General features: G+C 43.9%; 1 protein-coding gene across 1 annotated transcript; it reads left to right on the forward strand.

The window, feature by feature from the left end:
• Positions 1-9,613: 9,613 nt before the first annotated feature.
• On the forward strand, positions 9,614-24,616 carry LOC110538373 (zinc finger CCCH domain-containing protein 7B). Its single transcript, XM_021625147.3, has 23 exons — positions 9,614-9,828; positions 10,086-10,153; positions 10,307-10,343; positions 10,625-10,822; positions 11,265-11,423; positions 11,847-11,927; positions 12,148-12,201; positions 12,652-12,694; positions 12,812-13,008; positions 13,101-13,521; positions 13,668-13,729; positions 13,924-14,032; positions 14,739-14,897; positions 15,070-15,278; positions 15,864-15,964; positions 16,046-16,227; positions 16,522-16,598; positions 16,725-16,882; positions 17,178-17,283; positions 17,495-17,603; positions 19,857-19,984; positions 20,206-20,375; positions 20,584-24,616. The coding sequence occupies exons 2-23, from the start codon at positions 10,095-10,097 to the stop codon at positions 20,762-20,764; spliced, it is 3,000 nt and encodes a 999-aa protein (XP_021480822.3). The 5' UTR covers positions 9,614-9,828; positions 10,086-10,094; the 3' UTR covers positions 20,765-24,616.
• Positions 24,617-26,064: the final 1,448 nt, after the last annotated feature.

The raw sequence follows: 26,064 nt of genomic DNA on the forward strand, positions 1-26,064 counted from the left end.
GGGGAGAGAGGGATGAAGTGAAGGAGAGAGGATGTTATTGAGAAAATAAGGTAGTTAAAGAGTGTTCAACAGGAATCTGTGTGTGGGACCTCACCTGGTGTCTACACTCAGTGGCTGCAGAGTATATGCTGAAAAACATGAACGGATACACGAGGACAAACAATATAGTGTAATGATAGAAATAAGTGTTTTACTATTCTCCATGGTTGGCTCACTTGCCTATTCTTTGAAGGTGGAAGAAGCCACAGTTATACACCTGAGCCTGCTTACTGCACAACACAATCCATCAATCAGATTGATACATGAGTGTGTAGATCAGGGTTGGACATTTTGGGGAATATTCAGAGGTGGAAACTTTCCGTGGGAATTAACGGGAAAATATGTGAATTAACGGGAATATATGGGAATTAACGGAAATATATGCAAATTATTATTAATACCATTTAAATGTAGATGTTTTTTGCATTGGATATATTTGCCATATCATATGGAGACAGAAACATAAACCTTTTACCTTATCATAAGTAGACATAATTGCAAATTGTTAAATCCTTCCAATAGAAAAAAAATAAAAAATGTAGTTACAAATGGAATATTAATTAAATTAGTTGACTCTTCACATAGGATGATTTCACTGAACAACAAAAGAAAGGGAATATTGAATGATTCCCAATGATCCATCGCATCTCCCAAAAACATTTTCAACATTGATAGTCTAGAAACTAAAGCTTTGGTTGTCTTCCTCTCAGGCTTCCATGTCTTCTCCATGGACATCCTCAATGTCCACATCTTGAACATCAGACTCTGAGGCCTCATCTTCACTGTCACTTTCCAACCTTGTTGAGGATAGCTCGTTGTCAGGCTCAAAAAGCCTCAAATTTGCCGTTCACCGAACACGGCCCGGAACCGGCGGGTGAACTCGGGGTAGTGATCCCTCGCCGAGTCTGGGCCATTCCCCACTGCGTTGGCCCACTCTAGGGCTCGACCCGTCAGACAGGAGATGAGGACGCTCACACTCTCCTCCTCCAAGGGAGTCGGACGAACGGTAGCCAGGTACAACTCCAACTATAGCAGGAACCCCTGGCACCCAGCCGCCGTTCCACCGTACTCCCTGGGGAGAGCCAGACGCAGGGCACCGGATCCGGATGTCGAAGGAGGGGTAGGTGGTGCTGGTGGAAGAGGAGCTGGAGGTGAGGTAGGGAGGCCACTCCTCTCCCATCGGTCCATCCTCTCCATCATCTGGTCCATTGCCGACCCAATCCGGTGGAGAATGGCTGTATGATGAAGGACTCGCTCCTCCATCGATGGGAGAGGAGGTGCGGCTGCTCCTGCTGACTCCATTCAAAAAGGTGCGGGATTCTGTCAGAGTTTACTAGGAGTGGTGGGTTGGAGTCAGGTGCAGAGAGCAGGGTTGGTAAATCGTAATTTATTCTCCGGCACAAAACAGTCACGCCAACATACAGGGCGCATAAAACAGACCAGCCCAAACACAGGACCAAACAGTCCATAGAACACAAACATGAAAACACATCCACAACCAACAGAGTAACAATCCCGCACAAACCTAGGCGGACCTAACAGGCTTAAATAGACACAAATCAAGAAACAAAACATGGAACAGGTGTAACCAATAAGACAAAACGAAACGAAAAGGAAAAAGGGATCGATGGTGGCTAGTAGACCGGCGACGACGACCGCCGAGCTCTGCCCGAACAGGCAGGGGAGCCACCTTCAGTGGGAGTCGTGACAGTACCGGCCTCGAGGGCGACCCGGGGACAAGGCGCAGGGCGATCCGGGTGGAGGCGGTGGAAGTCCCTCAGTAATGAAGGGTCCAAAATGTCCCCCACCGGTACCCAGTACCTCTCCTCTGGACCGTACCCCTCCCAGTCCACGAGGTAATGTAGGCCCCTCACCTGGCGTCTAGAGTCCAGAATCGCACGTACAGTGTACGCCGGGGACCCCTTGATGTCCAGAGGGGGCGGAGGGACCTCTGGCACCTCACCTTCCTGCAGGGGACCAGCCACCACCGGCCTGAGGAGAGACAAATGAAACGAGGGTTTAATACAATAGTAAGGAGGAAGCTGTAACCTCTAACACACCTCGTTTATCCTCCTCAGGATTTAAATGGCCCCACACACTGCGGCCCCAGCTTCCGGCAGGGAATGCGGAGGGGCAGGTTTTGGGTCGAGAGCCAGACCAGGTCCCCCGGTGCAAACACGGGGGCCTCACTGCAGTGCTGGTCAGCGCTCCTCTTCTGCCGTCCACTAGCTTGTTTTAATGATTCCTGGACGGCTCTCCAGGTGTCCTTCGAGCGCTGCACCCATTCCTCCACCGCAGGAGCCTCGGTCTGGCTCTGATGCCATGGAGCCAGGACCGGCTGGTAGCACCAACACGCACTGGAACGGTGGTGACATGTTAGTAGAGGAGTGGCGGAGGGAGTTCTGAGCCACCTCCTCCTATGGGATGTACCTCGCCCATTCACCAGGCCGGTCCCCGCAATACGACCTCAGAAACCTACCCACATCCTGGTTCACTCTCTCCACCTGCCCATTACTCTCGGGGTGGAATCACGAGGTCAGACTGGCCGAGACCCCCAGCCCACCTGGCCTGATGCGGATTCAATCTCCTCTCTGCACGGATGTACTCAAGATTACGATGGTCAGTCCAGATGAGGAAAGGGTGCTTGGCCCCCTCAAGCCAATGTCTCCAGACCTTCAGAGCCTTGACTGTAGCTAACAACTCCAGGTCCCCCACGTCATAGTTCTGCTCTGCCGGACCAAGCTTCCTTGAGAAGAAAGCACAGGGGCTGAGCTTTGGTGGCACGCCCGAGCGCTGTGATAGCACGGCTCTCGGCAAAGAGGGGTCCGGATGAGCCAGCACGGGAGCGTCCGTGAACAGCTCCTTCAGACGACTGAAAGCTCTGCCTGCCTCTGATAACCCAGGAAGGCAACGGCTTGTTTGGAGAACACACATTTCTCAGCCTTGACATACAGGTCATGCTCCAGCAGTCGCCCAAGTACCCTATGCACCAGAGACACGTGCGCGGCATGTGGCAGAATAGATCAGTATATCATCGATATACACTACCCGTGCAGGTCTCTGAGAATCTCGTCTACGAAAGATTGGAAAACGGTTGGAGCATTCTTAACCCATATGGAATGACGAGGTACTCATAATGGCCATATGTGATACTAAACGCGGTCTTCCACTCATCTCCCTCCCGGATACGCACCAAATTATACACACTCCTAAGGTCCAGTTTTGTGAAGAAACGCGCCCCGTGAAATGATTCCACCGCCGTGACGATGAGAGGTAGTGGGTAACTAAATGCCACTGTGATGGAAATTTGAAACGACGTTTCTAAACCAACTTTAGGTATTAATAAACGTTAATGATGTATCAAATTGATCACGGGGCGATCTGTATTCGATAGCAGCAAGTCTGGAAAACATCGTCCATTTTTTCAGTTTCACAACATACTGTGGTGCGCCTCAAGAAAGGAGGGGTCTATTCGTGTTGTAACCAAGGATAAATGATTCAGATATTGATAGCAATGGTGACATCGCATATATTTTCTCTCGTCTTAAACAATTCATTGAATTGCGGACGAATATTTTTTGTTTTGTTTTTGGTAAACAGTTTTACCAGGGATTTTTACTCCTAAACACGTTCTGTTATAGCCACAGACCCGATTTAACCAGTTTTAGAAACTTCAGAGTGTTTTCTATCCACACATACTTATCATATGCATATACTATATTCCTGGCATGAGTAGCAGGACTTTGAAATGTTGCGCGATTTTTCGCATCATCCATAACAGTGTCCAAAGAGGGGCCAGATGTATACAAAATGGTGTCATCTGCGTAGAGGTGGTTCAGAGAATCACCAGCAACAAGAGCGACATCATTGATATGTACAGAGAAAAGAGTCGTCCCGAGAATTGAACGCTGTGGCACCCCTATAGAGAGGTCCGGACAACAGGCCCTCCAATTTGACACACTGAACTCTATCTGAGAAGTAGTTGGTGAACCAGGCGAGGCAGTCATTTGAGAAACCAAGGCTACTGAGTCTGCCGATAAGAATGCAGTGATTGACAGAGTCGAAAGCTTTGGCCAGGTCGATAAAGACGGCAGCACAGCACTGTCTTTTAATGATGGCGGTTATGATATTGTTTAGGACCTTGAGTGTGGCTGAGGTGCACCCGTGACCAGCTCGGAAACCAGATTGCATAGTGGAGAAGGTACGGTGGGATTCGAAATGGTCAGTGATCTGTTTATAACTTGGCTTTCGAAGATTTTAGAAAGGCAGGGCAGGATGGATATAGATCCATAAGTTTGGGTCTAGAGTGTCTCCCCCTTTGAAGAGAGGGTCCTGATTGTCTAGCCCAGCTGATTTGTAGGGATCCATATTTTGCAGCTCTTTCAGAACATCAGCTGTCTGGATTTGGGTGAAGGAGAAATGGGGGGGGGGGGGGGGGGGTATTGGGCAAGTTGCTGCAGTTGCTTTTGGCCGGGGTAGGGGTAGCCAGGTGGAGAGCATGGCCAGCCATAGAAAAATGCTTTTTGAAATTATCGATTACCAAAGATTTATCGGTGGTGACAGAGTTTCCTAGCCTCAGTGCAGGGGGCAGCTGGGAGGAGGTGCTCTTATTTTCCAAGGACTTTACAATGTCCCAAAACTTTTTGGAATTAGTGCTACAGGATGCATATTTCTGTTTGAAAAAGCTAGCCTTAGCTTTTCTAACTGACTGAGATAAATAAATATCAAGGGTCTTATTTCTGGTGACATATGATAGGTGCTTGACTGCCGTTCTTGCGCTTATCCATACAATCGTATCATGTAAACTAACCTATCCACACTGTATCTGTGAACTGCTGGTTAGAGTGCATGTGTGGATACCAGAGTAGCCACATTTGCTATTTATTCAGTACATGGAAACTTACATGAAAAATGTGTTTTTTATTCGCAAAAGTCAGTTTGGTGGAAACATCCCTGGTGGGAAGAACGCATATTATTTTCTCTATGTAGATTTTAAAATATTCGCATTAAAATGTGTCGCCAATTGGATGGACACCTAGCTACAGTTTTTGTAAATGTTTTTAACTTTTGATGATGCCATTGGGTAGAACTTTTTTAAATGTGTCTTCTATAAAACTTGATTTTTTTCTTATGATAGAAATAATACAAGTAAGTTGAAACAATTTTATATAATTAATTTCATTATTCTTTTGGCCAAATTTCATATTCACACATGTAAATTTACAAACAAAACACCACATTTTACTACCTTGCAAAAATAAATGTACCTATATTTTAAGACAATTAAATCCTCTGCCAACAATAATCTGGCAACAAAAAAGCTATTAGAATTACAAATGTGTGTATGTCCCTTAAGGTCCTTGTGTAATGTCATATTGTACCCCCTAGCCTGTTATTACATACAGCTGGGGAGAACTATTGGATGTAAAAGCGATGTCAACTTACCATCCTTACGACCAGGAATACGTCTTTCCCGAAGCGGATCCTTGGTTCGGACCTCCACCCTGGACATGCGATTTTATCCCAGAGGCCGACCCAAAACAAAGCAGTCGCCGCAGGAGAGGCAGACGGAGTGGCCTACTGGTCAGACTCAGAAGGCCTACTGTCAGACTCGCCAATGTCCAATCTCTAGATAATAAAGTGGATGAAATTAGAGCACGAGTTGCCTTCCAGAGAGACATCAGAGATTGTTACATTCTCTGTTTCACGGAAACATGCCTCACTCAGGATACCAAATCAAATCTAAGTTTATTTGCCACGTGCGCCAAATACAACAGGTACAGTGAAATGCTTACTTACAGGCTCTAACCAATAGTGCAGAGAAAAAAAAGTGTGTGTGTAGGTAAGTAAGTAAAGAAATAAAACAACAGTAAAAAGACATTTGACCACCCACCACTGTGCGCATTCCATCTGAATATGCCGATTTGGCTATCGTCCTTCTGTAAAAAGAGGGCGACACAATTACCACCTCATCGACGAGGGGATTGCGCGATAAACCTCATGGAAAACACTGCACTTCCCAGGAGTCACGTGTACCCGTTGTCCCAGGAGGAGACAGTGGCGATGGAGACATACGTCACTGAATCTCTGGGACAGGGGTACATGCGCAACCGATTGTTGCCTGCACCCACCCGCCTGACTAGCATCACTACTCTGGACGGTTCTGACTTAGAATATGTGGACAACTACAAATACCTAGGTGTCTGGTTAGACTGTAAACTCTCCTTCCAGACTCACATTAAGCATCTCCAATCCAAAATGAAATCTAGAATCGGCTTCCTATTTCACAACAAAGCCTCTTTCACTCATGCTGCCAAACATACCCTCGTAAAACTGACTATCCTACCGATCCTCGACTTCAGCGATGTCATTTACAAAATAGCCTCCAACACTCTACTCAGCAAACTGGAAGTAGTCTATCACAGTGCCATCCATTTTGTCACCAAAGCCCCATATACTATTGACCTGTATGCTCTCGTTGGCTGGCCCTCACTACATATTCGTCATGTAACCCACTGGCTCCAGGTCATCTATAAGACTTTGCTAGGTAAAGCTCCACCTTCTCTCAGCTCACTGGTCACCATAGCAACACCCACCCATAGCACACGCTCCAACAGGTATATTCCGATGGTCATCCTCAAAGCCATCACTTCCTTTGGCCATCTTTGCTTCTAATTCTTTGCTCCCAATGACTGGAACGAATTATAAAAATCACTGACGCTGGAGTCTTATATCTCCCTCTCTAGCTTTAAGCATCAGCTGTCAGAGCAGTTTACCGATCACTGTATCTGCCAATCTGAATATAGCACACCCAACTACCTCATCCCCATATTGTTATTTATCCTCTTTTGCACCCCAATATCTCTAGTTCCACAATATAATCTGCACATCTATCACTCCAGTGTTAATGCTAAATTGTAATTATTCTGCCTCTATGGCCTATTTATTGCATTACCTCCCTACTCTTCTACATTTGCACACACTGTACATAGATTTTTTATTGTGTTATTGACTGTACGTTTGTTTATGTGCAACTTTGTTGTTTTTTGTCGCACTGCTTTGCTTTATTTTGGTAAGGTCGCAGTTGTAAATGAGAACTTGTTCTCAAAATAAAGGTGAAATAATATATATATATTTTTTAAATATTACAATACTGGGTGGGGTGAATATATTTTATATGACATACAATCTTTTTTGTTAACTAGTAAATTGCAGCCTACAGCAGTGTGTTTAAATCATTTCTAACTTGTTAACAATTTCTGCTATTTAGTTTTTGCTACCATGTGGGTTTTAGCTTGCTTGAGCTTGCTAACTGAGGAGTGTTAATTCACTTGTTTCCATACATGTTTAATTTTAAAGCATTTCTCTTACAAAGGAGTTGTTTAATCTAACTGCTTAACCATTTATCTGGACATGGAATTGTATTTGGGGATTTTTTTACTCCTTTTTTTCAGATTTTTACAGGAAAATGCCAAGGGCACTATCTGATGTGTGGAGACATTTCACTGCAGCTAATGTAGAAGGAAAAGCTGTGTACATGTGCAAATACTGAGTCAAATCATATGTGAAGAATGCAACAAAGATGCAGAATCATCTGCCAAGTGCATAAAGTTCCCTAGCCGCGTCCTCAGAGCATGCGCAGACCAGCTGGCTGGTGTGTTTATGGACATTTTCAATCAATCCCTATCCCAGTCTGCTGTACCCACATGCTTCAAGATGGCCACCATTGTTCATGTTCCCAAGGAAGCTAAAGTAACTGAACTAAATGACTATCGCCCTGTTGCACTCACTTCTGTCATCGTAAAGTGCTTTGAGAGACTAGTCAAGGATTATTTCACCTCCACCCTACCTGATACCCTAGACCCACTCCAATTTGCTTACCGCCCCAATAGGTCCACTGACGATGCAATCGCCATCACACTGCCCTATCCCATCTGGACAAGAGGAATACCTATGTAAGAATGCTGTTAATTGACTACAGCTCAGCATTTAACATCAGTACCCTCCAAAATGGTCATTAAGCTTGAGATCCTGGGTCTCGACCCCACCCTGTGCAACTGTGTCCTGGACTTTCTGACGGGCCGCCCCCAGGAGGTGAAAGTAGGAAACAACATCTCCACCCCGCTGATCCTCAAAACTGGGACCCCACAAGGGTGTGTTCTCAGCCCTCTCCTGTACTCCCTGTTCACCCTGTTCACCCATGACTCAACGTCAACAAAACAAAGGAGATGATCGTGGACTTCAGGAAACAGCAGAGGGAGCACCCCCCATCAACGGGACAGTAGTGGAGAAGGTGGAAAGTTAAGTCCCTCGGCGTACACATCACGGACAAACTGAAATGGTCCACCCACACAGACAGCGTGGTGAAGAAGGCGCAACAGCGCCTCTTCAACCTCAGGAGGCTGAAGAAATTTGGCTTGTCACCTAAAACACTATTTTACAGATGCACAATCAAGAGCATCCTGTCGGGCTGTATCACCACCTGGTACGGCAACTGCTCCACCCACAACCGCACGGCTCTCCAGAGTGTAGTGCGGTCTGCACAACGCCTCACCGGGGGCAAACTACCTGCCCTCCAGGACACCTACAGCACCCAATGTCACAGGAAGGCCAAAAAGATCATCAAGGACAACAACCACCCGAGCCACTGCCTGTTCACCCCGATATCATCCAGAAGGCGAGGTATCAAAAGCTGGGACCAAGAGACTGAAAAACAGCTTCTATCTCAAGGCCATCAGACTGTTAAACAGCCATCACTAACAGAGTGGCTGCTGCTAACATACAAACTCAGGGGCGGCAGGGTAGCCTAGTGGTTAGAGCGTTGGACTAGATAGGTTGCAAGTTCGAAACCCGAACTGTCGTTCTGCCCCTGAACATGCAGTTAACCCACTGTTCCTAGGCCGTCATTGAAAAGAAGAATTTGTTCTTAACTGACTTGCCTAGTAAAATAAAGGTTAAAAAAAATCATCTCTGGCCACTTTAATATATGGATTTAATAAATTAAATAACGGCACTTTTAATAATGTCAACATATCATACATTACTCATCTCATATGTATATACTGTATTCTATACCATCTACTGCATCTCGCCTATCCCGCAAGGTCCATCGGTCATCCACATATTTATATGTACATATTATTATTCATCCCTTTACATTTGTGTGTAAGGTAGTCGTTGTGAATTTGTAAGATTACTTGTTAGATATTACTGCACTGTCAGAACTAGAAGCACAAGCATTTCCCTACACTTGCATTAACATCTGCTAACCATGTGTATGTGATAAGATCTTTGTTGGTGTTGACCTAGAAATAATAAAAATGTCTTGCTTCAAGAGGTAAAATGAGATGATACTACTCAATATCCCCATCTGCTGGCCTTTGCGCCAGAACTACAAAGATAATAAAATAAAAAAAGTGAAAGCTATCCTAGCTAGATTAATTTCTCAAATAAAATACAAATGCACATTTTTCTATTTCGCGTATAATTGATTACTTCATTATGACATGTCTAAACATGAAACATTTTATTCACAGCACAGCACACCTCACCCTACCCTTGAAATAATCTCACTAGGACCTTGTGGCAGCCAAGCAACTCAAAAATAAACTAGGGAGGGAGGGAGTTCACTGTTCAGCTGAGGAATTGGAAGTGAAACTCACATGTAAACTGTCCATGCAAAAATACCCTTGCACTGGATGGCTGGTAGCTGTACAGCTCTAAATTCTTTGTGCTGAGATTTTCCTCTGTCCATAGCAGTAAACGTCGATTTATGTGTTTTATCACCAGGTGGGTCGTAACTTCCTCGAATAGTGCCCAGCTAACGTTAGCTAGCTAGCATGAAAACTTGAGGCATGGTTAACTATTTATCTAGCTAACGTTAGCTAAACAAAACAAATGTTTGGCTAAACTGACCAAGTATTGTTTTCTCGTTGCTGTATACTTCGCACGAGCTCTTGAACCTAGTTTATTTATACTGGCTAGGTAACGTTAATTCGATTGTAGACGTCAAAATTATGTTGATATGGGCCTTTCTCTTTTTACAGTGTGCAGAGATGGACATGGACCGTCAAAAGCGCCAGGAGGGCATTCAGAACGCCCTGGGATTCATACAGTGAGAAATAAACATTTCACCTGCAATTCCCACAAGTTTTCAACTAAATTGTAGCCAGTTGCTCTCTTACATGTTATTCATCCTATACCCACAAACGACCATACGGCACTAGTTCACTTGTATTGATAGGTTATCTTTTCCTCTGTGTCTTAGGTCTTCTTTGCCTTATCCAAAGCCTGAAGGCTATAAGGTAGGGATTAATGAATGCGATGACTGTCTTTTCTCTTGACCTTAGTCTAGGCATGTCTACACTCCCTATACTGTTCCAAGAACATGTTGTGTGCTCACAGTCATGCAGCTTGCCCTTTGCAGCGATTTTCTCCATTTCACATTTGGTCCATGGGAAAAAAGTACCAAAAACAGCCATAATACTGATTAGACACATCCATGTCCTTTATGGCTTTTCCTGTGTACTGTCTTTATCTCACTCCCATGCCATATTCCTCTCCTCTTCCCTGTATGTCCCTCCAGGGGTTTCTGACCCAGTTGGTGTGTGACCTGCTGGATGAGGGAAATGCAATGTTCAGGGAGGGTGAGTGGCAGCAGGCCATAAAGGACTTCAGTGAGGGTGTTAACGTGGCCCACTATGCCCAGGCTGAGTCTCTAGAAATTCCCTCAGCCCTGCTGGAGAGTCTGTATTTCAACAGGGCAGCAGCATACCACAGCATGGTGAGTCAGAGTGGTGTGTCACCAGGATTATGCATCTTTGATCCACAATATGGATGATTGAATGAGGTTCACGATTCTGTATACAAAAGGTATGAAGTCATCTCTTAAATCGAATATTTAATAGCAATTGTGTTGTAAGCAAATGTGCTGTAGTGGGCAAATATTGAACCAACGGTGAATACCCAAGGCACTTTCTCTATTTCAGTATTTTGTGTTGTTGCATCACATTGTTTCATTGCATCATGTGCAACATGTTTCAGCCTCATTGAACTTTTGCCATCATGCCACACTTCCTCAACATCCCCTTGAAGTTACAGAGCCTGTATCATCTATCATTACCCCATTCTCATTAGCCTGTATTAACCACTGATTGGCCTTAGTCTTTCACTCTGTGGCAGAACCCACACGTTACCTGTCATCTCTTTCTCTCCATCTCTCTCAGGGGGAGTATGAGCAGGGTGTGCAGGACTGTGACAGTGCGCTGGCGCTGTGCAAAGACAGTTGCAGGGCACTCTACAGGAAGGCTCTATGCCTGCGGGAGCTGGGCCGCTTCAGAGAGGCCTACAACTGCAGCACGGGCTGCCTGCTCACTACGCCTAATGTGAGTAACATTATGAATTACCCCTTCACATCAGAGGCTGTTTTATTGGACTAGAAAAGCATGCACACCTTTAAAAGGTTAAGTAGAATATTGTTTTTATCTATAAAAAGTCTAGCACAACTAGCAACGTTTCTTTTTACCACTTGACATATGTCATTTGGGATTCCTCATGATGATCTGCTAGTGGAGAAGGAGATTTTAATTTCATACAAGTGGATTTGTTTCCACATTTCTTTCTTTCCTTCGAATACCTTTTGATGTTTTTCAAAAGAATGTGAGAAGATGTGACGAGGGGGGAGACCTCACACCGTACTTTTGAAGTATCATGTAGCTCAGAATAAGTGTTTGTGAAATTAATTTAATAAAAAGCTTATTTAAATGTCAATAATAATTTTTTTTTAAAAAGTATTGTACTCTTCATAGGACAAACATGTGTATGAGTTGGCACAGGAGCTAGCTAACAAACTGGGCCTGAAGATACGCAAGGCCTACGTTAGCACACAGGTGAGAATCCGTTTCCAAAGCAGAAGGTCTAGATTTAAACAGCATGGCAACTTACCTTCCATGATAAGTGGCTTGGATTCAATTGTTCTCAATCTGCCATTCTCTGACCAAATCTGCCCTGGATTAAATCTCAATTTGGATTCATAACAATTGAAGTCATTAAATTTGACATTTTCTTTAGGTTGCGTCTTTATGGAGTTAGTATTTGTTTCCTTTGCAGGAGTCGGCCACATCTGAGCAAAGTAATGGGAACACAGTTCCTTTTGCAGGAGAGGCAAGTACAACAACTTTCACCATTACACTTTTAAGGTTGCACTATGCAGAAATCGCTCTGCCATTTCCTGGTTGCTAAAAATAACAGTTTGCGTAATTATAAGCTAGTATTGTTTAGAGAATCATTGTACCATCTACACCGCTCTGAAATATATTTTCCATAACCAGAAATATTTTTTTCAGCTGTTTGAAGCTGGTGTACAAAACCGAAAGTAAAAGACGCAAAAACAAAACATAAGAACAGGAAGCAGACAAATAGAGCACATAGAAAATATCTATCGCTTTTTAGACTTGCTTTCAAGTAGAATGATAGATATGTGGTTATAGATCTATGTGAATTTAGTCGGGCTGCCCAAAAACTTGCCACTTAAACTGGTTGAGATTTGGAATGTACTTTGGTTTACCTGTTGATTTATTGTCACAGCTGTTGTCTTTCTCTTTTCACCTCAAGATGTATGGCAGTGGTCTGGATTCCTTAAGTGACATTTCATCAGGTAGTAATTCTCCTGACCAGAAATGTTGAATTACCTATCACATTGTAATGTAAGGACTATCAAAGAAGATTTCTTCTAGAAAATTAAACTCACCTGTTCCCTCACCCTGTCTTTCAGTTGTTTTCTCCTGCAAGCCTCTATCTGCCACTATCCCAGTTAGTGATGAATCCTCTCCCTCTGGTCCTCTGGTCTACTCCAACCTTCTGGGTAGCCCTGTCCAAGGCCCTCGGGGGTTGCCCTTCTCTGTGCCTGAGTCAGAGCACCTGGGTGACAGTGAGCTGATGGGAGATGATCTAGACAGCCTGCTGGACTGTGTGAGTTTGTCTACTGGTTGACGTAATATTCAGATATAGCTTCCCTGAATCTGTCAATGCAACTTCTCATTCTCCCTCTCGTTCTCATTCAGATTCCCCCTCAACGTGCCTTTCCCATCATCCTCCCCAGCTCAGCTTGTGTCCCCATCCAGCTCCCGTTTCCCTCAGGCCTGCCCGCACCCTCGCCCCGGCTCCCCCCAGCCTTCTTCAACTCAGCCATCAGCCAGCTCAACTCTCTGGACACCTTCCCAGGCATGGGTGGGGAGGATGCCCTAGGTGTGCTGAACTCTTTAGATGGCCTTGATGCACTAGACTCTCTAGATACTTTAAACAACCTGGACACCCTTTCAGACCTTGGTGGTGGGGATGCCCCAGCTCCCACAACAGCACTCTATTCACTTGATGCCTTAGATGCCCTGGACAGTTTCTACCCACTTGGGGATGCAATAGCAGCCAAACCAGTGGTGGTGGGGGGAGGGGGGCTGGACTCCCTCTCTAAGTTCAACCTGCCTGGTGAGTCGATTGAGGGCGGTAAAGTCTTGTTAACTTATAGCAATGTCTACATGGTTCATTTTTCTTTTAATGTTTAACACCAAGAAAGTTGTGAATCTAATGTAGATGTTATAATTTATTGTTTTTTGTTCTCACGCTATCTTAAGGTGCAAGAATCTCCCACAATGTTCTCTCTGCAACATGTTCGCCCAAGAAGTCCAAACGCACAGTAAGCCATTTATTTCTGTCAGCAGGATTTGCTGGACTCCCTCCTGTACATTGTGTACATTTAAATTAAAACATTCATTATGCAACATTTAGGTCACATACAACTTTGTAGATGGAGTTCACCTTTTACAGTGTCATGCTAGTTTTGCCTTGACATATTAACTTAAATGAATTTCTATTACCATGGTGATGTAGGTGGTAAAGAATGGCCAGGTCTCCTCCAAGCTCTCTCAGCTTATCAAGAACCCCCTAGCAGCCACCCATGACTTCATGCAGGCCTGTGCCACGTGCTACAGCTGGATCGGTACAGTAGTGGTCATGAATAACTTGCTCTCAGACAGTGTCCTTCCCCCAGTTTAGTACTTACTACTTTTTTTGTTTTGTTTTTTTGTAGTCTACTTTTTCTCCCCAATTGGTAGTTAGTCTTGTCCCATCGATGCAACTCCCGTACGGACTCGAGAGGTGAAGGTCGAGAGCCATGCGTCCTCCCAAACGCGTCCTCCCAAACACGACCCTGCTTTTTGACACACTGTTCGCTTAACCCGGAATCCAGCCGCACCAATGTGTCGGAGGAAACGCTGTACAGCTGGCGACCGAAGTCAGCGTGCTTGCGCCCGGCCCGCCACTAGTCGCTAGAGCGCAATGGGACAAGGACATCCTGGCTGGCCAAACCCTCTCCTAACCCAGACAATGCTGTGACAATTATGCGCCGCCTCATGGGTCTCCCGGTTGCGGCCGACTGCAACACAGCCTGGGATCGAACCCAGGTCTGTAGTGAAGCCTCTAGCACTGCGATGCAGTGCCTTAGACCGCTGCGTCACTCGGGAGGCGCCCTACTTCTAACTAATAAGACTGACAGTTTCAAGGCCATCATAGCACTGAGGTTCACTTCTCTATTGTTATCATTCTATGTCCCCCCTTAACTCCCCTTTCTCTCTCTGTCTCTCTCCCTCTATTTACCCCTTTACCCAAATATCACTCGCTCCTCCCTCCCTTTCTCTGTCTCTCAGGTCCAGGGGTCCTGGACTACCAGCACCAGGCAGAATTGGCCCACCGTTGTAAGCGGGACATTCTTCTGTGTAGGATCAGGGCTGCAGAGCACCCTGTCTGGAACAGGGTGCGACCCCGCCCCACACACAATTTTACTGGGGCGTTTATGCTCTGCAAGGGTACGGAAAATAACAGTCACTGGTGTGGGAAAGAGGCTCTGTTTAGATGAAGAGAATGTGTGTGTGTGTCATAGGACGAATAACCCAGTTTTAATCTGTGGGAAAAAGGTCCTAAAGGTTAGCGTTGGTCTGTTTGTAAATGTAGTAATCTAAGTTCCTTCCCTCTGTGCAGAGGTGCTGGAGACTCAGAAGTGTAAGTACAGGGCGGGCTGTACGTTTGCCTACTGCCAGGAGGAAGTAGATGTGTGGACCCTGGAGAGGAAGGGAGCCCTGAACAGAGAGCTGCTGTTTGACTCACAGAGCCCCAACAATGACAGGCCCACACTCAGCATCAAATGCCTTCTGCAGCTCCACAATGGCATGTTCATGTACCTCTGTGAGGTAGGACACACACACACACACACTTGTGCCCTTACACAGACCCGCCTCCATATGTCCAAGCTTGACCAGTGAAACATGGTAGAGGGCTGCGAGTCCTGACAGGGAGCGTGCAGTCAGACAGACGACTTTGGGATGAAAATATTTTTTCTTGTCCCGCAGATTATTTGGAAAAGGTTGTCTTTCTGCTTTGTATGCTTAAAAGCACATGTTTTGCATTATTCACGCTCTGCTTCAACTTCAGTAGCCTACCTCTCCTCTCCTAGTTGGGAGTGAGAGTTCAAGTGTGCCGAGTATGTGTGGTCTCATTGAAATAGAGTAGGCTGCCTACATGGGCGGAGAATCACGTGGCCGTTAACTTAAATATGATTAGACTGTAGCTTACCACAGTGTGTATAAATACATGCTGATAATGGAAAGAAGTGGAGGCGCTCAACCACCGTGAGATGAGGTGCAATAAAAATGGGATGGAAAAAATCTGTCCTACGCAGACCTCTAAAACAACCTTACTCATGCTCCCCCCTACTTCTTGTCTCTGTTTACCTCAACTTTCCCCCTCGTTCTCTTCCCCCCTTTCTCTCTCCTCAGGAGTGCTATGACAGTAAGCCCAGGATCATCAGTAAGCACAGTAAGGAGGTGCCGTCCACCTGCTCCAACCCCTGCGCCCGACACCCATTCGACAAAAACAAGTGAGTCGTGTTTGGTCCCCACACACACACACACACACACACACACACAAACCCTCACTCTTCCCCCCCTCTGCCCTGCAGGTGCCTGGTGCATGCGGTGAGGTCCAGCAGCGTGCACTACACTAAGATCCGCCCGCTGTATACCCAGTGCCAGTTGGACGTGTGCCGCCATGCCCGGCGCTACGGCTGCCAGCGAGAGGACAGCTGCTCCTTTGCCCACTCTGTCATAGAGCTCAAGTGCTGGAGGCTGCAGCAAGACTCTGGTACAGTCAGATTGATGCACACACACTCATGAACATTGTACTTGGTCTCAGACACAGAGAGACATACTTATTCCTGTCTAATAAATGTGAAAACATTTAAAAATATCTTTATTTGTAAATGTTAGTTTCTATACTAAAAGTCAGGAAAATTTCAACAAAGTCCAGTAGGTGTCAGTAGACACTGCCATTCAATTTTGTCACAGTTGATAAACACGGTTCATAAATACTGTCTGTAAAAAGTGATGCCTAGGCTCGACTAGGCATCACTTTTCTGTGTATGTTCCTGTACTATAGGCATCACTCATGAAGAAATTGTTCAGGAATCCAAGCGACACTGGCATAAACAGGAGCAGAACACGCACAAACCCAAGGTATAATATCCCTGCTATGCTACATCTCATAATATGGTGAGGCAACGGCTCTTGTGTAGTTTGTCTGATTCTCTCTACCTTTTGCCTCTGTTTTTGTCCTCTCTGTTTTTGACTCATTGACTATAGCCGGTGTACATGCCACCACCATCTTCATCCTCAAGTGGTGGAGGAGGCTATAGCTTGAACCTGAAGAGGAAGTTTGTTTGTGGTCAGTGCTGGAGGGACGGGCTGGTCAGCGAGCCGGACAAAGCGCTTAAGTACTGTGCAGCCAAGGCCAGGCACAGGTGAGGCTGCACCCTACCTAGCATCCCTAGCCAGATGGAGGCCAGTGCTTCACTGTAGTATGCAACAATTCTATATGACTGACCACTGTTATTCACTATTGTATATCAAATGTCCAATGTATATTAGATGTGTAGTCTGAGATATCTGTGTTTGGTTTTTTGAATAACAATAGAGACTGTTCATCTCGGGGACACAAACCACGTTGTATGGAGCGTTTACAGCAAAGCCCTATGTAATTTAGGATAGTATCTTTCTGGAAAGTCTACCATAACTCTTACATCTCTCTCCCTGTAGTTGGACAAAGGAGCGTCGGGTGTTGTTGGTGAAGTTCTTCGAGGGAAAGAAGTGGGTGATGGTGCGGACGTTGCCTTTTGCCAAGACCTACCCCCAGCAGTATGACGTGTGTGCTGCCCCCTGCTACTCCTCATGCACGATCTGCTAGAAATGATTTTTGATAGACTCAACCAAGCATATTATCATTGTGTCTATTTAACTTACAATGAACTATTATGTTTGTGTTGAATTTAATACTTAATCATTGACACTGTGCAAACTTGTTTCCACAAACATCCTCGCAGTCTGTGTGTAACGGCATAACGTGTCCCCCTCAGATATGTGCTCATGTGGTGAAGCAGAAGAAGTGCCACTACATTGGGAACTGTGCCTTTGCCCACAGTGAAGAGGAGAAGCAAGTATGGACTTATATGAAGAACAATGGCTGTAAGTTTACACTATATTTTCGTTATCCATTAAACCTTTTGATCCACATTATCGCTTTTGTTTACGTTGATCTATGAGAGGGATTGGTTCAGATGCCTATTATCCCCATCAGCACACATTAAATCAAATTGTATTGGTCACATACACATGGTTAGCAGATGTTAATGCGAGTGTAGTGAAATGCTTGTGCTTCTAGTTCCGACAATGCAGTAATATCTAACAAGTAATCTAACAAATTCACAACTACCTTACACACAAATGTAAAGGGATGAATAAGAATGTGTACATATAAATGTATGGATGAGCGATGGCTGTGTGGCATAGGCAAGATGCAGTATATGGTATAGTATATACATATGAGATGGGTAATGTAGGATATAAACATTATTAAAGTGACACCTTTTATTAAGTCCATTTATTAAAGTGGCCAGAGATTTGAGTCTGTATGTTGGCAGCAGCCTCTGTTTGTAATGTCTGTTTAACAGTCTGATGGCCTTGAGATAGAAGCTGTTTTTCAGTCTCTCGGTTCCAGCTTTGATGCACCTGTACTGACCTCGCCTTCTGGATGATAGCGGGGTGAACAGGCAGTGGCTCGGGTGGTTGTTGTCCTTGATGATCTTTTTGGCCTTCCGGTGACATCGGGTGCTGTAGGTGTCCTGGAGGGCAGGTAGTTTTCCCCCGGTGATGCATTGTGCAGACCTCACTACACTCTGGAGAGCCGTGCGGTTGTGGGCGGAGCAGTTTATGTACCAGGTGGTGATACAGTCCGACAGGATGCTCTGATTGTGCATCTGTAAAAGTTTGAGTGTTTTAGGTGACAAGCCAAATTTCTTCAGCCTCCTGAGGTTGAAGAGGCGCTGTTGCGCTTTCGTCCTTACGCTATATGTGGGTGGACCATTTCAGTTTGTCCGTGATGTGTACGCCGAGGAACTTAACTTTCCACCTTCTCCACTACTGTCCCGTCGATGTGGATGGGGGGGGGGTGCTCCATCTGCTGTTTCCTGTAGTCCACAATCATCTGTTGTTTTGTTGACGTTGAGTGAGAGGTTATTTTCCTGACACCACACTCCGAGGGCCCTCACTTCCTCCCTGTAGGCTGTCTCATTGTTGTTGGTAATCAAGCCTACCACTGTAGTGTCGTCCACAAACTTGATGATTGAGTTGGAAGCGTGCATGGCCACGCAGTCATGGATGAACAGGGGAGGGCTGAGAACGCACCCTTGTGGGGCACAGTTTTGAGGATCAGCGGGGTGGAGATGTTGTTTTCTACCTTCACGACCTGGGGGCGGCCCGTCAAAGTCCAGGACCCAGTTGAACAGGGCGGGGTCGAGACCCAGGATCTCATGCTTAATGGCGAGTTTGAAGGGTACTATGGTGTTAAATGCTGAGCTGTAGTCAATGAACAGCATTATTACATTGGTATTCCTCTTGTCCAGATGGGATAGGGCAGTGTGATGGCGATTGCATCGTCAGTGGACCTATTGGGGTGGTAAGCAAATTGGAGTGGGTCTAGGGTATCAGGTAGGGTGATTACAGAAGTGAGTGCAATGGGGCGATAGTCATTTAGTTCAGTTACCTTCGCTTTCTTGGGAACAATGGTGGCCATCTTGAAGCATGTGGGTACAGCAGACTGGGATAGGGATTGATAGAATATGTCCGTAAACACACCAGCATCCTGGTCTGCGCATGCTCTGTGGGATGCCGCCTGGGCCGGCAGCCTTGCGAGGGTTAACACGTTTAAAATGTCTTACTCACGTTGGCCACGGAAAAGCAGAGCCCACAGGCTTTGGTAGCGGGCCGTGTCAGTGGCACTTTATTGTCCTCAAAGGGAGCAAAAAGTTGTTTAATTTGTCTGGGAGCAAGACGCCAATGTTCACGACGGGGCTGGTTTTCTTTTTGTAATCCATGATTGACTGTAGAACCTGCCACATATGTCTCGTGTCTGAGCCGTTAATTGCGACTCTATTTTGCCTCTATACTGATGCTTTGCTTGTTTGATTGTCTTGCTGAGGGAATAGCTGCACTGTTTGTATTCGGTCATGTTTCCAGTCGCCTTGCCATGATTAAAAGCGGTGTTTCGCGCTTTCAGTTTTGTGCTACTGCTGCCATCAGTCCATGGTTTCTATTAAGGAAAACTTTTAATAGTCACAGTGGGTACGACATCTCCGATGCACTTGCTCACCAAGTCAGCGTACATCAATGTATATGGATTAGTATTGTTACTTAAGTTCCTCTTTGAACCTGTTCCTGAAGTGAAGGATATGCAGCAGATGTACGACATGTGGCTTACAAATCAAAACCGTCCGGCGGATGACACCCTGATCACCCAACACACAGAGGAGAAGCAAATTGTCATGCCAACCGACTATGCCGAGCCAATGGTGAGTGAATACACTTACTCACAAAACCTGTTTGATGGATGTAGAACGCAAACAATACATTCACCTTTCTCATTTGTAAAAGCTATCTACCATTATCAAGAAGGACTACATTTTGATAGTGTGTGTGCGTGCATCTTCATGCAATGTATGCGTATGTCTGTCAGTACGTTACGCATTCATAAACACTATGAAGACAGTTCTACTGTGCGCGTGTATTCTAGAGCGGCTTCCACTGTCGTCTGTGTGGGAGGCATAGTAACAGTGAGCGCCAGTGGCAGCAGCACATCTCCTCAGAGAAACACAAGGACCGTGTATTCAGCTGCGAGGGAGAGGACGAGAGCCTCACCTGGACATACCGCTTCCCCGGACTCCGCCTCGCCCTTTGTCCCAGGTAACACTCTCCCAGAATCACAGTACTGGGTCTCAATACTGTAGTTCCTTTCTCATTACCCATCAAGAGATGCTCTGTATATACACACAGAAAACAACTGGGATATGGCAGGGTTCACTTACCAAACCCCTGTCCTATTTGTTCCTATCAAATTTTATCGGTGCACAATGATTGACATATGTATAATATAGATCAATGTGATTGACAGGCTGGAGAGTGGCTGTCTCGAGGGGGTGAGCTGTGACTACGCCCACAGTGCTGAGGAGCTGGTGGAATGGCAGGAGAGGCGGGAATTCCTGCGGCGGAAGCTGGCCAAGGCCCGTGAAGACATGCTCATCATGCCAGACGAGTTTGACTTTGGGAAGTACAACTTTCTCCTGCAGGACTGAAGCCCCTGTCCCCTATGTGAGACACTTGTACCTGTAAACAGACAGCAGTCGTCTGTTTTGTTGAAAACCCTGGGGGGTATTTTCTTCATTAGTTAACAGTTAATACAGTTTATACCTGTTTGAGCTGGTTAGGACTGCAAGTGCCTTATTTGTCCAATATTTTCAAAAGGGCTTAACAAATGAGATCTTGGTGCCTAATTTGAGTGGGGGAAAAAGTAATTTAGCACTGCCATTTAACAAAACCGTACCGATCAAATATCTCCATTACTAGTCTGTTTACTCTATGCATGTCTTATTGAGGGATATTAAGAAATCATTTAAGCTTGCGTTCTGATTGGACTCTTTATACAACCCTCAAACATTCACAAATGTTCTTCCATCAAATGAAAACAGATTTGCTGGAAGGCACAAGTTATTCACTTTCACTTTGTTAATGTGTCTTATGCCACTTAAAGCTGCAATGTGTAACTTCGGTGACCTGAGCAAATTTACATAGAAATGTTAGTTATAGAGCTGTCATTCTCATAGAACAGATCATTCAATGTGCCCTATTTCTATGCTTAATGTTCTTAAGTTTTGTTTTTGTACACCAGCTTCAAACAGCTGAAAATACTATATTTTTGGTTATTGGAAAGATATTTCACAATTAAGATGGTACAATGATTCTCTACATTTGCTTGTTTTGTCACAAACTGAAATTAGGCAAAGTATTTTAATTTTAGCAACCAGGAAATTGTCAGTGATTTCTGTATATTGCATCTTTAAAGAATTTGCTGCTGCCATTGTAGACAGACAAACATTACAGAATGTGATCCTAGTAATACAGGGGTACTGCAGGATGTTCATGGAAATATATAAAAACACATTTTATTTCAATGTTTTATTCAATATTGTGAGCAACAAGATTACATTTTTTTTTTAATTAGACATACAATATGAGGATAATACCTTATTTCTAATGATGTGAACTTTATTTCTCAACTCCTAATATTGAGCTAATTGCACTCACAGGACAGTGTTTCTCCTATATTCATTTAGCAGCGGTGGCTCACCACTCCAAAAAATATGATGAAACATTTTTGGGCTGGTAAAACGTTTTCAGTGTAAACAAAAACTAAACTAGAAAAGACATAATGGGGCTATATATTTTAAATAAGATCATTTAAGAACAACCACCAAAATAACTAACATAGAAAGGGAAAATCTAAAATTCAAAACATTTCATGGAATTAGATTTGAAGTCACTCCAATAGCATAAGAACATGTCGTAAGCCATGGCAAAATGGGTAGAATTTCAGAAAATTTGCTTTAAAACTGCAAATTTTCTGTCAGCGACACACGTATATGCCAGAGTTGGCGTGGGTTTGAAACCTGCCCACTATCCTTTGACTCACCCTGTCTTTCACATTGTACTCTCTTCAATAAAGCAAAAATTATGAAAGGAATGGGACTGCCACACTCTTTCCAAAAAGAATTGCTTAAACTTAATTTTCTCTCAGCCTGATGATAAAATGTGTGGAATTGCAGGAAACTAGCTTTAAAACAGTAACATTTTCTCTCCGCATCATGACAAACAAAAAATACAAAATTTGTCTCTGCGGTCAAGAGGAGGGCCTCTACAATTAGCGGTCGGACTCTACCACGCCTACCACTACTACTGGCTAAATAGATTGAGGATGCTAACTAAGGCCTTACCTGTGGGTATATAGTTGATCTATAATTTAATATCCAATACAAGGGAGATTGGAGGTTCCTCAAATGTGCCTGTAGTAGTAGTAGTTCCTATCTAGCTATAGACTCACTCATGGTATGCTGAAGACAAGATTATTATCTGCCCAGTAAATTTGAAGATGGGAATAATGTATCTCCGCAAATCTAGTCCTGCACATTAATACATATCGATGTTGGCAAACAATAGGTAATAACACGGTAGTTAAACCTGGCAAAAATAATCTTATTGGTTTTTATACCTTCGTTCTTTGTTACCAAATCATACTTTGTATTGTTGGGTTCAGAGTATGCTTCTGGGTGTGTCATTCCTGTTTTGCAAGGGTGATGGCCTAAAAACTAAGACTGTCATTCTAAATAAGGAGAGGGAGAATAGATAATTCAGAGTTGTGCAGATGAGAGCATTTAGCCTGTAACCCTAGAAGTGGAAAGAGGCAGTGAAGCATACGTAGTCTGAGCATTTTCTGTTATTCTGTATGTCAATCGAGACACTGATTTTATTTTTTTTTATATATATTTTTATTTACATGTATTATTTAACTAGGCAAGTCAGTTAATAACAAATTCTTATTTTCAATGACGGCCTAGGAACAGTGGGTTAACTGCCTTGTTCAGGGGCAGAACGACAGATTTTTACCTTGTCGGCAAGGGGATTCGATCTTGAACCTTTTGGTTACTAGTCCAACGCTCTAACCACTAGGCGACCTGCCGCCTCAGTATGATATGACATAGTTGTATGGTATGTGTTCATTTGTGGATTTCCATCACCCGTACAATATGTTCCGAATTAGCAAAATGTATGGTATGTTACAAATTCTAGCTAGGCGTCTAATGTTAGCTAGGCTAGGGGTTAGAGTTTAGGAGGTAGGTTAAGATGCTAAAAAGTAGTAAGTTGTTCAGAAGTTGCTGAAATTGTCTATGATGAGATTTAAAGTAGCAACCTTTGGGTTGCTAGACATTCATGTTATATGCCCACCCATCCACCTTACTTTAGTTTTTGTCTTAAGTAACCATACCAAACGTAACATACTAATTTGAGTGTCCCGGATATACATTTACTATGTTAGTCTGAGACCAGGCTGGGTAAGGGTGGGGGTAACACGCTCACTTTTGGGGGGGGGGGGTTCTCTTGAAATAATATTGAGATGTTCTGTATACATCACTGGTAATTATGTTAGTGTTAGTTTATAAGCAACACACTGGAAGTGTGTTGAATACCAGCTTTAGCCAGTATAGAGAGGTAATGGATACTCTCGGAATGAACCAAATAGAAGGTTTAGTTTGTTACTAAATACTATTTCGATGACAATTATTATGGCTATAACGATTTTGATTTACAACATTCTAAAATAATCTATAGAGTGGGAAGTGGTATGTTTCCTACTATACAAAGTCAGTGAGCTGGATCCTGTTGATTTGCCATAGGTCAGTGTTGTCCAAACTCTGAACGTTTTGGTTTTTGCCCTGATACTACACAGCTGACTCAAATTACCAAAGTTGGATGATTCGTTTATTTTTTGAATCAGCTGTGTAGTGCTAGGGCAAAAACCAAAACGTGCACCCCTTGGGGTCCCGAGGACCAAGTTTGGGAAACTGTTACATAGGTTTTGTCCTGGATTAAATAATTCTAATCAAGAGTGAATCACATTGACCTTTATCACATCCATCTATGTCATTGAACTGATTGCACCACAATATATCTATCTACCTATGTTACTTTTTTTCAGGCAATTTAATCCTTGCTGGCTGGAAACAGTTCTTGAAACGGAAGTACCCCCTCTCAAAGCCATCAAAATGACCCCTTTATAAAAGTGCACCCTTGTTAAACAGTATTCACACTGCTCTCGTGACCACGCACTATTTTATTGTAGCTGCCATACTGATTGAACAGATGGTTAGAGACCGCAGCGTTTGTGCATTTAATTTCCAAAGTCATGGGTTGGTAAGAATGGGTTGTATACTAGACGTAAGAAAACAATAATTCATTTTATTTTGTGAGCTATTGACCAAATCTGACATGCTAAATAAAACTATTTTTGAGAGGGAATAGATGCCAGATCCTTTTTTACAGTTGACAGTTTGTTATGGTTGTGTAAAATTAATAAATTACAATAAGTAACACTACTACTGACCAAGGTCTGTTATCTTATTAAATGACTTTTTATGTATATTGTGTAAAAATCTTGTGTTCTTGTTAGTGTGGTTCAAATCAATGAGGTTCAAGAGGAGGGTTAATGATTTCCACCTTCAGATCTTGTTCATGATGTGCTGTTTAGTGTCCCGATTGCTTGTGAGTGCGTGGTGAGATGGGGGGGTTTCGTACCTTTTGTGATCGAATACACAAACCTGCTCCCAACTTGTAATTGGCTGATGGGTATGATTGACAGCCTATACAGCAAACCGAAACGGGATAAATTGAACGATTAGTATCATTGGTCTTTCACAGAGTATGTTGTATATTCATAATACTAGTAGGCGTGGCTACTGAACGCAATCAGACTCTGAACTCAATCAGACACTTCAATTCAAGTTTTGTTTCTGAAGTCAAAGCCCTGATGAGTTTCCATTCTCGTTTTCCATTAACAACGGTAATAGAAATTAGTGTGAATTTGTTATACCCTTGCTATTCTTTTCAACACAGTTGTGACACACATCTATCCCGATAGAGGGTAACTTCATGCCAGTGACGTTAGCTACATTCATACAGTAATGTTTTAACAGTCAAATTTCATTAGTGTCCTGCAACTTCTTTGTTAACTAAATGGACTGATGCAATGTCATTGAAATATAAACTTTGCAGCATGTGCAACATCTTCAATTGCTTAGTCGTTACTGGCTGTCTGGGTTTATCAACCTTGTCTTATTTACAGCTAGCGATGCAGTGCCCTAGACCACTGCGCCACCTGGGAGGCCCACTCCTTGTTTTTTTAAGTTTAGGAATATTTGACTATGTCCATTTGACTGAACTGCCTTGGGGTCCAAAAAAAAGACAGCCCATGGTTAAATGCTGCACTGTCGGAAACTAGAAGTACAGGCATTTCGCTACACCCGCAATAACATTTGCAAAACACGTGTATGTGACCAATTACATTTGATTTGATAACAGCAACTGGGATGAGAAACATGTTGGCCAACTGAGGCGTCGCAAGCATGGTAAGCATCCCTTCCACTTCCAGCATTATGCTGTTATTTTTGGCACCAGTGCTTAAGGGTGGCACAAATGTGTAGCCTAACAAAGCAGTTTATTTATTTCACCTTTATTCAACCAGGTAGGCTAGTTGAGAACAAGTTCTCATTTACAACTGTGACCTGGCCAAGATAAAGCAAAGCAGTGCGATACAAACAATAGAGTTACACATGGAATAAACAAGCGTACAGTCAATAACACAATAAGAAAAAAATCAAGTCTATATTAGAGGTCGACCAATTAATCGGAATGGCCGATTAAATTGGGGCCGATTTCAAGTTTTCATAACAATCGGTGTGTTTGGACGCCGATTTTTAAAAACCATTTTTACACCTTTTATTTAACTAGGCAAGTCAGTTAAGAACAAATTCTTATTTACAATGAT

This window comes from Oncorhynchus mykiss, chromosome 12 (genome assembly GCF_057628025.1).
Source record: "Oncorhynchus mykiss isolate SJ-2025 chromosome 12, ASM5762802v1, whole genome shotgun sequence".
In the NCBI taxonomy this organism is placed as follows: Eukaryota; Metazoa; Chordata; class Actinopteri; order Salmoniformes; family Salmonidae; genus Oncorhynchus; species Oncorhynchus mykiss.

Bases quoted from the DNA above. Each gene is read 5' to 3' on its own strand.
- LOC110538373 (XM_021625147.3), top strand. From the start codon at position 10,095: ATGGACATGGACCGTCAAAAGCGCCAGGAGGGCATTCAGAACGCCCTG. The intron at 14,898-15,069 runs GTACGGAAAATA...CCCTCTGTGCAG, and splicing joins GGCGTTTATGCTCTGCAAGG to AGGTGCTGGAGACTCAGAAG. The intron at 16,599-16,724 runs GTATAATATCCC...CATTGACTATAG, and splicing joins AGAACACGCACAAACCCAAG to CCGGTGTACATGCCACCACC.